Raw genomic sequence first — 14,509 nt, forward strand, 5'->3', positions numbered from 1 at the left:
ATCCCAAGTATTCAGGTTTAACTATCACAGTTACTTAATCCTGTAAAATATAGCTTACTTCCTATGGCAGGAGGACGGTGTGAGACGAAGGGCAAGCGTTTGTGGAAAGAGATTGGAAGTGCGTGCACCTCTACCATTAGAGAGAAGATACAAGATCATATGGGTAAGTCATTTTACTCATTTAGTTGTATGTCAGTCAGAATTAATTTGCATTCCATTTTTACATTCCTACTCGACTATAATAAAAAGAACTCGTACAGAAATTACTGCAGTAACTGTAACTGAAGTTTGTTACTATAACTTAGGTACTCAAGTAACATAATGAAACACAAATAATTTTTTTATAAAATGTATTTCAATCCGGCACACAATCCCAATGCCTTACACCGCTATACTTGTAAGTAAACTATCACATCACAATACATAGTTGCTATGTATTTAATAACCTAGTTTAGTACAGTTCTACATCTATTGGGTTAAATATCCGTTTGATTAATATCTTGCTCAAAATTTCTCTTTTCATGTGCGATATACCTAACTTAGTTGTTATTTTACACAGAATAGTGGCAAGGATTTTATCTATTTACAACACAGTCTATACACTAATACATAACAACCAATGTTTATTTTTCTTACGAAACTCTTTTTACACTTGTGATTTTAAAGCTTTATCTCAATCAACGATTTTAAATCTACAAACTATAGTAATTCACCTATTTTGTAACTGTCGAATCTTAAAACTAATGTAACTGGGAAACAAACCCAGAAACTCTAAATTAAAAATTAATTAGATTCTGCATCGTAGTAGGTAGTCATTGATTACCAAAATCTAAAAACAGTTTTCTTAAACATTGATATTTCAAAATTGTAATATTTCAAGTTAGACTGCCTGTAACTTCTACTTCGTTTCAGCACAGATAATATAATACTAGTCTATAATTTTGCACAACATTTAGTTTCAGCTAAATGTTACAAAATCAAATTATGGTTTTGTCAATCTGTCATTATAAGAATTTTGAAAAGATAAGTAAACTTGTAATAAATTATTTAGGAGAAACATACTTAGGCCAAGTTTAAAAAGTAATTTCATATCAATGTATGTATGTAATATACATTAGGAAATTCTTCAACAACATTCAATGACACTACTATCACCATCCTTCACCTAAATTATTAAAGCAAAGACTATTTAGATATAAAATAAAATACGTAAGTTAAAGTATCTACAAGTACATATACTGCCTGTAACACCACAAGTTACTGCCATTGGGTGCTCAGGATTTTAGCATTCCTAGCAAGTCTTTAAAATTTTAAAGAGAGATTCAAATAACGCATACCTACTTATTTAGATATACCTTTTAAGCCAGCGCTACGAAGTTCGAAGCCACCTAACCCGGAGGCGCGCTTCGTACATTAGGCCTCAGCCTCGAGCTTAGCGGGCAGCGGGGCGGGAGCGGCGGCGGCGCTGGAGCGGGGCGGGCAACGCAGACCCGTTCTCGAAACAAGCGGGCAGCTCGCGCGGCGCTTTAGCGGCGAAGTTTGTGTTCTGGGTTGTGTTGTCGAGATATTTGTTTTTATTCGCAAACGAAATGTCTGAACAACGGCGACAATTTTATTTCGATTCAAATTTATTCCTATCGCTCGATTTATTGTGGGCAAAAGAAGGAGTGCGCTCTGCCCGCTCGTTGCCCGCTCCCTCGCCGCTGCCCGCTCGTTGCCCGCTGCCGCGCCGCTGTTTTCGAGAACCAGTCTATTTGATTTTACGCATAAGATCCTGCCGCTCCCGCGCCGCCGCCGCTCCCGCCCCGCTGCCCGCTAAGTTCGAGGCTGAGGCCTTACATAATTTATAGCTAACCCCCCATTTTTCCGCTCATACACTAACTTTAGTTTGAGCTATAATATCACCAATCAAGTTCAGTAGGCTAGGGCGTGTTCAGCTCGCGACTCTGGTCTTCTCCGGCTTGGGCACGCGCTCGGGTTCTGGCGGGGTGCGGGGAGCGCGGAGCTCCTTGTACAGGCGCTGCACAGGGATCTCCACCAGCAGCGCCAGGGGCAGTGCCGCCATGTAAGACGCTGCGGCCACGCCGAACCATTGCAGGATCTGCCATCAGAGTTGAAAAGTTACAATACTTCATCTACAGCAGAGATGAACCATTGCAGTATCTGCAATCAGTTGCCAAGTTACAAAAAAATTCATACAGCTAGTGCTGGACGGCAAACTGTCTCGTGCTAGCGGAGATATTTCTGTTCATTTCGGTTCTACAGGGTGAATGAACATGGACTCTGACTACACTATTTAAGAAGGGCTGGTTAGGGACGGTCTTCTCTGGGATATGTGGAATGGACCGCTGAATAAATTGTTCGCTTTTCCGCTGCCTTTCTTGTTTGAATCTACAGAGCCTACTTTGGTTTCATCTGGCACAAAAGGATTGTGTGCTTTCAGGAATTGACCTTGGCGCTAACTTGAAATGACCGAAAAACAATATTAGACGTATGCTCGCTCGCGTCTTGCGTGGCAAGATGAGAGCAACTGACCAACGTTTGAGCGTCACATATATTGAGCGTTACAGCTCACGGTTGTTAGACATTTTGCTCCTTGCATATTCGACCGAGGTGGGTGCACTCACCACGGAGTGGTGCGGTCGAGGTGCATGGGCGCATACTAGGTGTATGCTCTCTCACGTGGCAAGATGAGAACAACTGAGCAACATTTCAGCGGCACATAAATTGAGCGCTACTCCTCCCTCACGGTTGGGGGACATTTGGTCCCCTGTGTACCCTGGGCCGATGGATGCACTCACCACCACGGTGGTGCGGTCGAGGTGTGTGGGCGCGTATTGGATAATGCTCTCTCGCGTGGCAAGATGAGAACAAGTGAGCAACGTTTCTGTTGAACGACTTGTTGTGCAGGAGAAGGTAGAGGGCACAAGAGCGCGCGGCAGGCCTCCCATGCGCTGGACTGACCAGGTCAAAACCGCACTCAATGGTCCACTCCACAAGTGCACAAGAAAGGCTGCAGTGTAGGAGGAATGGCGACGAATTGTGAGGCTTGCCACCGGAGCGGGTGTGACGACCACGACCACTCAGGCAAGAGTGTAGCGACGAAGAAGAGCAACGTTTCAACGGAACATAGATTGAGCAATACTCCTCACGGTTAGGGGACATTTCGTCCCCTGTATACCCTGGGCCGGTGGGTGCACTCACCACGGTGGTGCAGTCGAGGTGCGTAAGCGCGTATTAGATGTATGCACTCTCGCGGAGCAAGATAAGAACGACAGCAACATTTCAGCGGCACAGATTGAACGCTACCTCTCACGGTTAGGAGACATTTTGTCCACCCCCTATAAGGTGCAGTCCTGTTGTCCCCCCTGGCTAGGGACTGGATTTTTATTCAATGATTTGGGGACTGTTGTCCCCCCTGGCAAACATTATTTAAAAGCCATTTATTTTTAAAACATTTAAGAAGGATTTCGAAATCCTGTTGGCTCCCCCAGCGGGGACAACACAACAGGACTGCATCCCTCTGTATACCCCAGGCCGGTGGGTGCACTCACCGCGGTGGTGCGGTCGAGGTGCGTGGGCGCCAGTTGCGCGGCCAGCAGCGACTTGTTGATGATCATGTGCAGCAGCAGCGCGCCGAACGACAGCCGCGCCAGCACCGCCCAGCCGCGCCACGACAGCACCGTGCGCACCGGAGCTTTAGACAGAAAAGGCAAAACAGTTTGTTATCGGTCTCATGACTGCTTATAACTCGACATGAAAAGTATTAAAAACCTCGATGATCGGAAGGTACTATGGTTTGCACACTGGACTACAATGCGATGTAATAATATCATCAACAGCGATCAACTTCGTCGTGTCTTGAAATTTTTAAAATAGACAAATTAAGGTGCTTCACTGCCTCGGTTTTGTTGATTTCACCATCCGTAAATGCGTTGAACATGGTATTATCTTGTCCCAGCGCGCGATATACGCTTCTAATATTAGACAATGGATCAAGCAGAAAAGGTAGAAAGATATCTATAGAGCAGATGCTCGTGGTCGTGACTTACATTTGACACCATGCATGGCGCCCAAGAGCGCAGTAGCCACGAAGATAGCAAAGACGGCTCGCTCGCCCGCAGCTAACGCGGCGGCGGCGGCGCGCGCGGGCGGCCCGGCGCCCAGCAGCTTGGGCGACAGTGCCACCCACCACAGCGCCAGCCACGGCGCCCACCACGCCGCCCAGCGGAACCACTGCACAGGGGACAAATTCTTCTTCTTATCGTGTCGACAACAAAACCTATACAGTGTCAGCCCAAAACTCCGCTACAAAAGAGTGGCGTTGTCAGCAGCATTCATTAAGTCCTCCTGCGTGCTCGGGGACACATTGATTCGTTGAGACATGACGCATTGAGAGCGTGACTAGGGTATGCAAAACCGAAAGTTTATCGAAAACCGATTTTTTTTTCGGTTTCCAAGAAAAAAAACCGGTTTTCGGTTTTTAATCGGTTATTANGGTTCATAATTGGCGGAGTTATCGCGTAACAAACATAGAAAAAAAAAAAAAACATACGGGTCGAATTGAGAACCTCCTCCTTTTTTTGAAGTCGGTTGAAAATGGGCAGTATATCTACCATGGTCGGGACTTACATTTGACACCATGCATGGCGCCCAAAAGCGCGGTGGCCACGAAGATCGCAAAGACGGCGCGCTCGCCCGCAGCTAACGCGGCGGCGGCGGCGCGCGCGGGCGGCCCGGCGCCCAGCAGCTTGGGCGACAGCGCCACCCACCACAGCGCCAGCCACGGCGCCCACCACGCCGCCCAGCGGAACCACTGCACAGGGGACAAATTCTTCTTCTTATCGGGTCGACAACAAAACCTATACAGTGTCAGCCCAAAACTCCGCCACAAAAGAGTGGCGTTGTCTGCAGCATTCATTAAGTCCTCCTGCGTGCTCGGGGACAAATTGATTAGTTGAGACATGACGCGTTGAGAGCGTGACGTTATAGTTGCATATAATAGACATACACCAAGCGGTGGACATACATCAGCTTGACAATCCCAATAGACCAGAGCGTGACGTTATAGTTGCATATAGACATACACCAAGCGGTGGACATACATCAGCTTGACAATCCCAATAGACCAGAGCGTGACGTTATAGTTGCATATAGACATACACCAAGCGGTGAACATACATCAGCTTGACAATCCCAATAGACCATGTCATAAGTCTAATATGAAACTGAAGTGGCAATGGGCTGGGCGCATAATACGCAGAACTGACCGCCGATGGAGCAGCAAGTTTCTGGAGTGGAGGCCACGTACCGGCAAGCGCAGCGTAGCGACTTCATAGGCAGCAGGAAGGCACTCGATACAGGCCGCTACCCACCGATCATTATAGAAATCATTGAAGGAGGCCGATGTTCAGCAGTGGACGTCCTATGGCCGATATGATAAGGTTTACGGCATGCCCATTGCCCACCGTGCCCTCTGTAGTGGATCCGCACTTGCTGCACTCCAAAATCGCTTCCATCCTCTGTATATTGCGACAGCGGCGACTGGTGCAGCAGGTTGAAGGCAGGTCCCCGCTGTAGCGAGACGGCACCGAGCAAGACATACTGCCGTACCCTGTAGTCGCACGCTGCCGCGGCGACTGGTGCAGCAGATTGAAGGCAGGTCCCCGCTGTAGCGAGCGCGCACCGAGCAAGCCATACTGCCGTACCCTGTAGTCGCTCAGCCGCACGTTACCGCGGCGACTGGTGCAGCAGGTTGAAGGCAGGTCCCCGCTGTAGCGAGCGCGCACCGAGCAAGCCATACTGCCGTACCCTGTAGTCGCACGTTACCGCGGCGACTGGTGCAGCAGGTTGAAGGCAGGTCCCCGCTGTAGCGAGCGCGCACAGACTAAGACATACTGCCGTACCCTGTAGTCACTGAGGCGCACGTTGGCGTCCAGCAGCGCGTGGTGCAGGTGCGCCAGCAGCAGCCCCACCAGCGCGCCGGGCGCGTTGCCCAGCGGCGACTGGTAGAGCAGGTTGAAGGACAAGTCCCCGCTGTAGAGAGCGCGTACGGCCCTGCAACATGAAAAAAATGCTCATGAAAATATCCGTGACGATCTTTCACCGGGCTACTGATGTATCTCATTCAAAACGCTAAGAAAGCTATCGCAGACGATGAATGGACAACTCGTCAAATACTTAGATTACGAGGAATTAGGTTCCTTGTGTCCTAAGATTTGGCCACGAGGTCAATCTTCCGTGAGACCAAAACTAAAAAAAAATTCATATTGACGATTGGTGGTGATATTCAACTATCAGGAGGACACTGTCTGGCATCAAGCAATATTGGTGGATGGAACTCACTCAGGCCTGTGCAGCACGAAGGTGGGCACGAGATGCCAGGCGTAGGCGGCGGCGCCCGCAGCCAGTACCACCGCCACCAGCAAGGCGCCCAGCACCAGCAGCGCCGCGCGCCGCAGCCGCCACAGCGCTAGCGTCAGCAGCAGCGCGCATAGGTACAGCTGCATGTCTGCGGCCAGGTACCTGCCGAGGAAGGTGACATGGCTTACAGTAGGCATATTGTACAAAGAACCAATGGATTAGAAAAGATCGGGATTGGGACTTTTCTTTAGCTGCTGTTAGTGATAAATCGGTGGTGTTTTGTAATATCCGGGAGTTACAGTGTCACATTACAATTGATCATACAATGTTCACAAAATTATCTGAGTCCTCCTCGTACTTCCGACTAACATCGATCCCTCATCGATGTCAATCTCATCCAGACGGAAAGAGGAGAAAGAGATGGAAAGAGGTTTTCATCATAAATCGCATCTGCACCGTTTCCCAGAAGAAATGAAGAATATGAAGATCTGGCCAGCGTAGGGAGTGTATTCTAAATTTTCTATTTGTCTCTGGTGAATTGGTGAATGTCACCATTCCTTCCTGCAATAGAGACTATAATTATGAGCTAATGATAATGGCTCACCACGTCTGTATGAGGCACTTGTCGTCGGCCAGCAGCAGGTTGTTGAGGTACAGCAGGTGCGTCCACCACTTGCGGCGGCACACGGCGGCCTCGCCGGCCACCAGCGGCGCCCAAGCGGGCCGCGACCACGCCGCTATGAAGACTCACCACGTCTGGATGAGGCACTTGTCGTCGGCCAGCAGCAGGTTGTTGAGGTACAGCAGGTGCGTCCACCACTTGCGGCGGCACACGGCGGCCTCGCCTGCCACCAGCGGCGCCCACAGCGGGCCGGCGCCGCCGCGCACCCACCAGCTCGACGCGAACCACACCACCATGAAGTACGTCGGGCTCATCCTGCAATCAAACGCAATTACGGACTATTATGGACGCTAGAACAATGTCACACTCTTACACTGTCGACTGAAGTGACTATAACACACCACCAGCCCATTGTGTTGTTCTGAAGTGGTGGTAGGGTTAGTTAGTCTGGGGCGTATAAAATTGCCCTGAAAAGGATCTACATACCAATCAAGAATTTGAACACATTATACTTGCGGAACTTTGTAAAGACTCATCAGATATCAGACTGCATTTAGCATTGATCGTCATCGCTGCACGCCGGCTGATCGCGTTGGTTTTGCCGAACCTTAACACGAACATTAAGTAGACGAATATCGTGACGAAAAGATGGGTCGCGATAGAAGATGATGATTCTCAATATTCATATTCATTTATTTATTGCATCACATATGTATGTATGTACAGTAAGGTCTTATAAAATATGTAAGGTAAACATAATATGCCCTGCAAGGACATTGCAATTTTCGTTAAATATCGCGCTACATTTCTCCCTAATGGTGCTACTGACCTGACGATCCTGTTGAGCATGGTGTCGAGGATGGTGGAGCAGACGGCCAGGCGCTGCTGGCGGCGGCGCTGCTGCAGCAGCTTGTTGGCCAGCAGGAAGGCCGACATCAGGAAGAACGCCTGCACCATCAGCGTGCTGTTCGACACCAGCATCACGTCTGTTTCCGAACGCATCTGGAAACAATAAAATTGAGATGGGCGTTATAAATACACTACGATCATTCAATTTTGGGGTTCGCGTACCAGACTATTGGGTAGATACAGTTACCTATGGTAGCTCTCAAAGAAAACCTGCAGTAAACCTCGCTTCTGGTGGCCTGGAATATTGTTGTGGACCTGCACATTTCTCGAGACATATTATACGCAGTGATATGCCTGTTATCCCTGCATGTAGACGTGTGCCTGTTACACAAAGTGCTTAATTACCAAGCTATGCAGGCACGACGTTTCTAACCCGACCATAGCAACTAAATCGACGCCAGTTGACAGTTTTATGGACGGAAGAGGAGTCTAAACATGACGGGGATAAGAAAAGTGTTTTTAAAAGAAAATAAAGGGTAAGCTCGCCTCACCTGCTTCACGTGGTGCGTGTTGACGATGTAGGTCAGCGTATTCAGCCAGCACACGTGCTTGATGACGAAGCACAGCAGCCCGAGCACGCGCAGCCCATCAAGCGCTTGCAAGTCCACCCTTGCTGACGGTAGCTCCACGCTTTGTGGACAGCAGCATCGACTAGCCATACGGCGCTTTCAAGATACAAGCTCGCCTCACCTTCTCCACGTGCCGCGTATTTACGATGTAGGTCAGCGTATTCAGCCAGCACACGTGCTCGATGACGAAGCAGAGCAACCCGAGGACTCTCAGACCGTCCAGCGCTTGCAGGTCCACGCCGGTTGACGGCGGCGCTGCGCACAGTGCCCGCCAGCTCCCGCGTAAAGACCACGACAGCGCCCAGCTCATACCTTGGGAAAACATAGCTGTTATATCACTGTATTTGGTAGATGATGCAATGCTATACAAAGAGCTACATTACGAAGAAATACGTAAGTCTTACGTACTTCGTAAGATGAACGTGGGGGACAGGACTATGTAATAAAGGACGACACGGAAAGGAGAAACTTAATACGAACTCTTTTGAGAGATACCGCATATTACACTTATAAACAAACTTCAATTAAGTTCAATTAGTTTGGACTTGGAGTGGTATTCAAATTCAAATTATTGATTGCATGTCACATGGGTAAGGGTTGACATGAACATAATATTGTACATGTGACGCCCAGTGAAGGCGTTGCAAAAACTTAAAATAACATTAAAATAGATAATTATTTGTCAAACTAAAATTAAATTAACTAAACATTAAAATTATAAAACTATTATAGTGTCTATGGTATGGATGGAGTGCCATGCAGTCCCCAAAAACATACAAGAACATCATTGACTAGAAAACATAAGAAAAGGGACCAAAGTTGACAGATGTTTCTAAATTAATAATGACCTTTCACAAAGCACAGCTAGTATAAAAAGCTGTTACGACTTGCAAACTTTTAAGGTAGGTAATGTACTTAATTTGCATACAACACAAAGAAATACGAGTATATTTCAAAGCTCCTAAAGCTTTCAAACATAACGTCCGCGACATTCGTTGCAGGATTAATGATAAATGTTCTATGTCCAGTGCAACACGTTTGTAACAAGCGTTACTAAAGATGCCTAATGGTATACAAATGACTAATGGTTGCAAGAAGGATCGTCATCCATCAACAGTTTAAGGCCTTGGTCGCTTTTATCCTAGATTCCATTCATAGCTCATTTTATGCTATGCAGCCTTTAGCAATAAGCTTCTTAACTATAAGGTATGTCTACAAGTATTAATAGATTTTGATATTGCGGAGTGTTCAGTGTAAGTGGGCTGGCAGTCCGCATCTGATATTATAGACTATATTGATGACTATATTGACAAGGATGCGTGGTCAGTTCAGTCTGCTCATATTTGATGGGCAATAATTAGAAGTATTTTCCCCAACAGCCAGACAGTTTTCCTTGTTCCAACTCCTTGCCAGACAGTTTTTATAGGGTAGCTCCCAAAGCCACCATGACCCAAACTTCATAATTCACCAAAATTATATCCTATATGTATTGGGAGCATACGCTGACAAACTTTCAGCTTTTATAAAATGACGTAGCAGGTCTGGCGTTCGCCAGCTCTTAGTCTATACTATTATTAATGCGAAAGTTTGTATGGATCTAGATTTTGACATGTTTGTTACTTTTTCACGCAAAACTTCTGAACGGATTTTGATGAAACTTTACAGTATTATTATTTATAACCCAGAATAACATTATAGGCTATAATTTATGACGGTCTGTGACAAATTGACTGATTTCACGCGGGTGAAGCCGCGGGCAAAAGCTAGTAATAGATATACTTAGTGATAGCCGGACAAGCTGTTGTACAGTAGGTAACCAGTTTCTCGCTTCTCCAAAGCCTTTCCTCACGAGATGCGGTCGCTGTTATGCAAGCTAAATCAATAAAACCTCGGGTTTCATAGACCGCACGTGTCGGGTCACGTGGTTATACCAAATAAGTTGACGTAACTGCAAAGTTTATTTTCTACTCGATTCCTTTAAACCCTTTTGTTGTGACAGACTTCATTTTATTTTTTATCTATCGCCCGCGTTGTATTTTGTCTGTCACAAAAAAACAATATTATATTAGTATTTGCTTTTAGACCTACCCTGGACCACGACAAACATTTTAAAACCAAAATCAGCTCAACCGGCCCAGCCGTTCTCGAGTTTTATTCAGACTAACGAACATCAATTCATTTTTATTTATATAGATTTTATTTTATTTATTAGGACAACCAACAAGACAAACACGGCATACTCGTACATATGGAATTACTATAACTAAAACTGCTTAGAACTAAGTGTTGTCTTAATTAAAGGCTGCCACGGCTTGTATATCCGCAATTAAAATATTTACAAGAAAAATGACAGTTACAATATAATATTGTGTTTCTCAAGTTAAACTTTCCATTTCAGTAACTGAGGCCCTTTTCTTGTTTGATGAAATTTATTTTTGCATCAGCTCAGTGATACTAAATGATAGGACATCATTACCATTGAAGCAACTTCGTAACTTACAAATGTCTAAATTATTAACGTTATAAAATACTTATAACGAGCGTGATAACTTAATTTAGTTAATTTAAAAGGCCCATCAAGATACCATCTTATTAACGATCAGTTAACGTTATTAGAACCGTCACGCACTGCTGCTCTTCGTCTTATCTTAAAATTCACGGCCTTTTGAATGGCATCTGTCTAACGCTAACCCCAATTTCTTACAAGAGATTAATATTCGTGTTTGTCCCGGATTCTGAATTGATATTTATAGTTTGAGCATGCTCAGTTTCTACTCAAGTTTGAAATTTTCAAAATTCATAGTTGTTAAGTAAAGAATGAGCACGCTCAAGCTGAAAGTCTCAATTCAGAAACCGGGCCTTTATCTAGCACTAGCTGTGCCAAACGGTGTTACCCGCAGTAAAATCTTACGTTGCATAGTATAGTAGAAAGATGGAGGTAAGGGTTCCTTGTTGACTATGGACACTATGGTACCCAAAAGTGAGAAATAAAAAAAATGTGTTTAAGAATTTCTGTTTTATTTACATTAATCGTATGACATTTAATTAAAACCTCTATATTGATTTTTCGATATTTTAATCATTCGATATTTTGATCGTTCGATCATTTGTAAATTCGATATTCTGAACGTTCGATATTTTGAGCATTCGATATTTTGATCGTTCGATATTTTGATCGTTCGATATTTTGATCGTTCGATAAAACGTGTTCGATATTTTGATTTTCGATCATTTGTAATTCGATATGGTGTAGGTAACCCGTGTTAATCCCTGGATTAGTTAGTCAGCTAACTCATGAAGTGAAGAAGTAACAAACATACAAACTCACAAACTTTCTCCTTTATAAAATTAGTGTGATAGCCTCATCCAGGTAAAACCGGGGCATGTAACAATCACTATGAAAACTATGCGGCTATCTCCTTGTATGCACCTTCGCTGCGTTTTGAAACAGTGAACGTCTTGGACAATGGATTGGGCAACTAGCGTCTAACCTGTGATCTAAAATTACGCGGAATTAGTGCAATAATAATTACTTAATTTAATACTTGACGAGTGAAGCGGTCGACTTACTTACCTAGCTTACAGTTTTGAAATTACCCAGTCAATATGTTAAAGTTATAGAATAATAACAATAATAAAGTAATTTCTGACAATACAGACAACATAATAATATGAACGATAGGTCATTTCATGAATTTAACAGTAAAATAAATCGAAACTATTACGTTTAAATATGACTAAGCGTCTTCCAACTCTTGAGGAGGAAACGCCCATACAAAAGACATCAACGCATTATGCTCAACTCGGCACGCAAAGGCAAATCTTATTTTCTTTATTTATTGATATTTGTTTCCATGTCGACTTCAAAAATCTATATATAAAAGAAAGTCGTGTTAGTTATACCACTTATAACTCAAGAACGGCTGAACCGATTTAGCTGAAAATTGTCAGGGAGGTAGTTTAGAGCCAGGAGAAGGACATAGGATACTTTTTATCCCGTTCGAAATAAAAAAGTCTGCTTATTTATTGCCATTAAGGCGGAACAAAGTTCGCCGGGTCAGCTAGTAGTTGATAAAGATTTAAAGCAAAAAAAAATAATTTTGTATTTAATTTAGCCTATGATGTTTTAGCGTGAAATATTTGGGCAATTATTTGCTGAGTAAATTAACAATCCTTTTTTTGAGAGGAATCGAAATAAGTTAATCAACATTTGTTGTAAACACAACAATATTACAGCCAGTTAAAGGAAATCGTTATAACATTACTAGTCCTAGCCTTAGCCCCAGCCGGCCGCGAGACGTGCGCTTGCGCAACGCGGGACTATTCGGGTCAGAGTCCTTCTGCTCGCTTACGCTCACCGACTGTTATTTAGAAAATTCTGGCTCTACACCTATTTGGGCCACGGAAAAAATTACGATACTTTATTATCGATCATTTGAATATATTTGATGTACTTAAATTTGACTATTCTTACCGTTAGATAATTCCTGGCAATAAGTGGTGACTGAGTTTGTTCCGGCGTTTCTTCTCAGCACTTGCCATATGTTTGTCTCGAAGCGCTGGTAGGGCCCAAAAGATAAGGAGACATGTAAAGTGCCCCATAAGGGCTACCTTTTCTTTTTTTATTATTTTCTATTGACGTTCATAAGTGCCACTTGTGGTCTAAACTGAATAAATATTTTTGATTTTGATTTTTGATTTTGATTTTTGATTTTTGATTTTGAGTATTTATCTAAAAGGTGACTGACTGACATAGTGATCTATCAACGTACAGCCCAAACCACTGGATGGATCTGGCTGAAATTTGGATGTGTTATGACGTAGGCATCCGCTAAGAAAGGATTTTGAGAAACTCCACCCCTAATGGGGTAACTCTGGTACAAAGGGAGACGCGTACGAAGTCGCGGGCGGCCGCTAGTAATAATTATTTAAAATATTTTTGATTTAAAGATCCTTATAGAAGAGGATGCTTACGAGCATATTATTATTAGAATTATAAACATATTATTACTTCGTTTATTTATTAGTTTACTTAGCTCCATGTACTCGTATAAACAAGTGATTTCCCTTTATTAAAAATACGTACAATAAATTACAATAATATTGTTTTAACTTTCATGGACATGATCATTCATATCGTTATTTCTACCAAATATGTTATTATTGAAATGTTGATAAACAAACCGACACTCACATCTATATTTAGTAACGTATCCATAATTAGCATTGCGTCAAACCACGTGGGTTAATAATTTTCCGCTGAGCGAGTNGCATAATAATGGTTACTTTTTAGCGCCTAGTTTGAAATGTGATTGAACGATGACAACTAACAACAGTTGACAGTTAGGTAAAATTTTATTTTAGATGGAAAAAGACAAAAAGTGGTAAATGGGTTAACGTGCGGGGTCTGCAAAATCATGTTGTGACGTCACGCGCGAATATTGGAAATTTTTGAAAATTTTAAAAAGTCCTTAAACTTCTCGAGGCTCTATCTTCGGTAATACTGGATGGATTGAGGTGAAATAAAAACTAGTGTAATGTGTGTGATCTAAACTTTAAATTAAGTCATAATTAAACTTAATATTACAACTTATGCGTGTTGTCCATAGTCCCGTATCCTAGCCAAGTTATTAATAATCCGCGTATCCCTGGCTACACAGGAGTTGCAGCGGTGGGAACGAGAGGTGGCAGAGCGTTTCGATGACTCTTTTATAATGCGAACAGCTAGGGACTGGAATTCGTTGCCTGCTGCTGTCTTTCCCGAAAACTATAATCCGGGCCTCTTCAAGGCGAGAGTGAATAAGCATTTACAGGGCAGATATGTACCATCCTAGACTGCATCCCACTTAACATCAGGTGCGATTGTGGTCAAATACCTGCCTTGTTATGCATAAAAAAAAAACTAAAAAATAGTCCCGTATCCTAGGTAAGTTATTAATAATCCGCGTATCCCTGGCTACACAGGAGTTGCAGCGGTGGGAACGAGAGGTGAGAATAGTCCCGTATCCTAGCCCAGTTATTAATAATCCGCGTATTCCCAGGGATG

At 43.9% G+C, this 14,509-nt stretch overlaps 1 protein-coding gene across 1 annotated transcript; it reads right to left on the reverse strand.

The window, feature by feature from the left end:
- Positions 1–1,841: 1,841 nt before the first annotated feature.
- On the reverse strand, positions 1,842–8,788 carry LOC114362722 (O-acyltransferase like protein). The gene is made up of 8 exons (XM_028318235.1): positions 8,585–8,788; positions 7,815–7,987; positions 7,115–7,300; positions 6,346–6,525; positions 5,907–6,057; positions 4,633–4,816; positions 3,555–3,697; positions 1,842–2,101 (listed from the first exon to the last, which is right to left on the reverse strand). Exons 1-8 carry the CDS (start codon positions 8,786–8,788, stop codon positions 1,934–1,936), a joined length of 1,389 nt encoding a protein of 462 aa, XP_028174036.1. The 3' UTR covers positions 1,842–1,933.
- Positions 8,789–14,509: the final 5,721 nt, after the last annotated feature.

This window comes from Ostrinia furnacalis, unplaced genomic scaffold, assembly GCF_004193835.3.
Source record: "Ostrinia furnacalis isolate ACB-3 unplaced genomic scaffold, ASM419383v2 OfSCF6699, whole genome shotgun sequence".
Lineage (NCBI taxonomy): Eukaryota > Metazoa > Arthropoda > Insecta > Lepidoptera > Crambidae > Ostrinia > Ostrinia furnacalis.

What these genes read in the sequence shown, in the direction of transcription:
- LOC114362722 (XM_028318235.1), bottom strand. Translation starts at nt 8,788, where the DNA reads ATGTTTTCCCAAGGTATGAGCTGGGCGCTGTCGTGGTCTTTACGCGGG. An exon ending in ATACGCGGCACGTGGAGAAG is followed by an intron (nt 7,988 to 8,584) that starts GTGAGGCGAGCT and finishes TATTGTTTCCAG; the next exon opens with ATGCGTTCGGAAACAGACGT. An exon ending in TGCGCCTCAGTGACTACAGG is followed by an intron (nt 4,817 to 5,906) that starts GTACGGCAGTAT and finishes TCCCCTGTGCAG; the next exon opens with TGGTTCCGCTGGGCGGCGTG.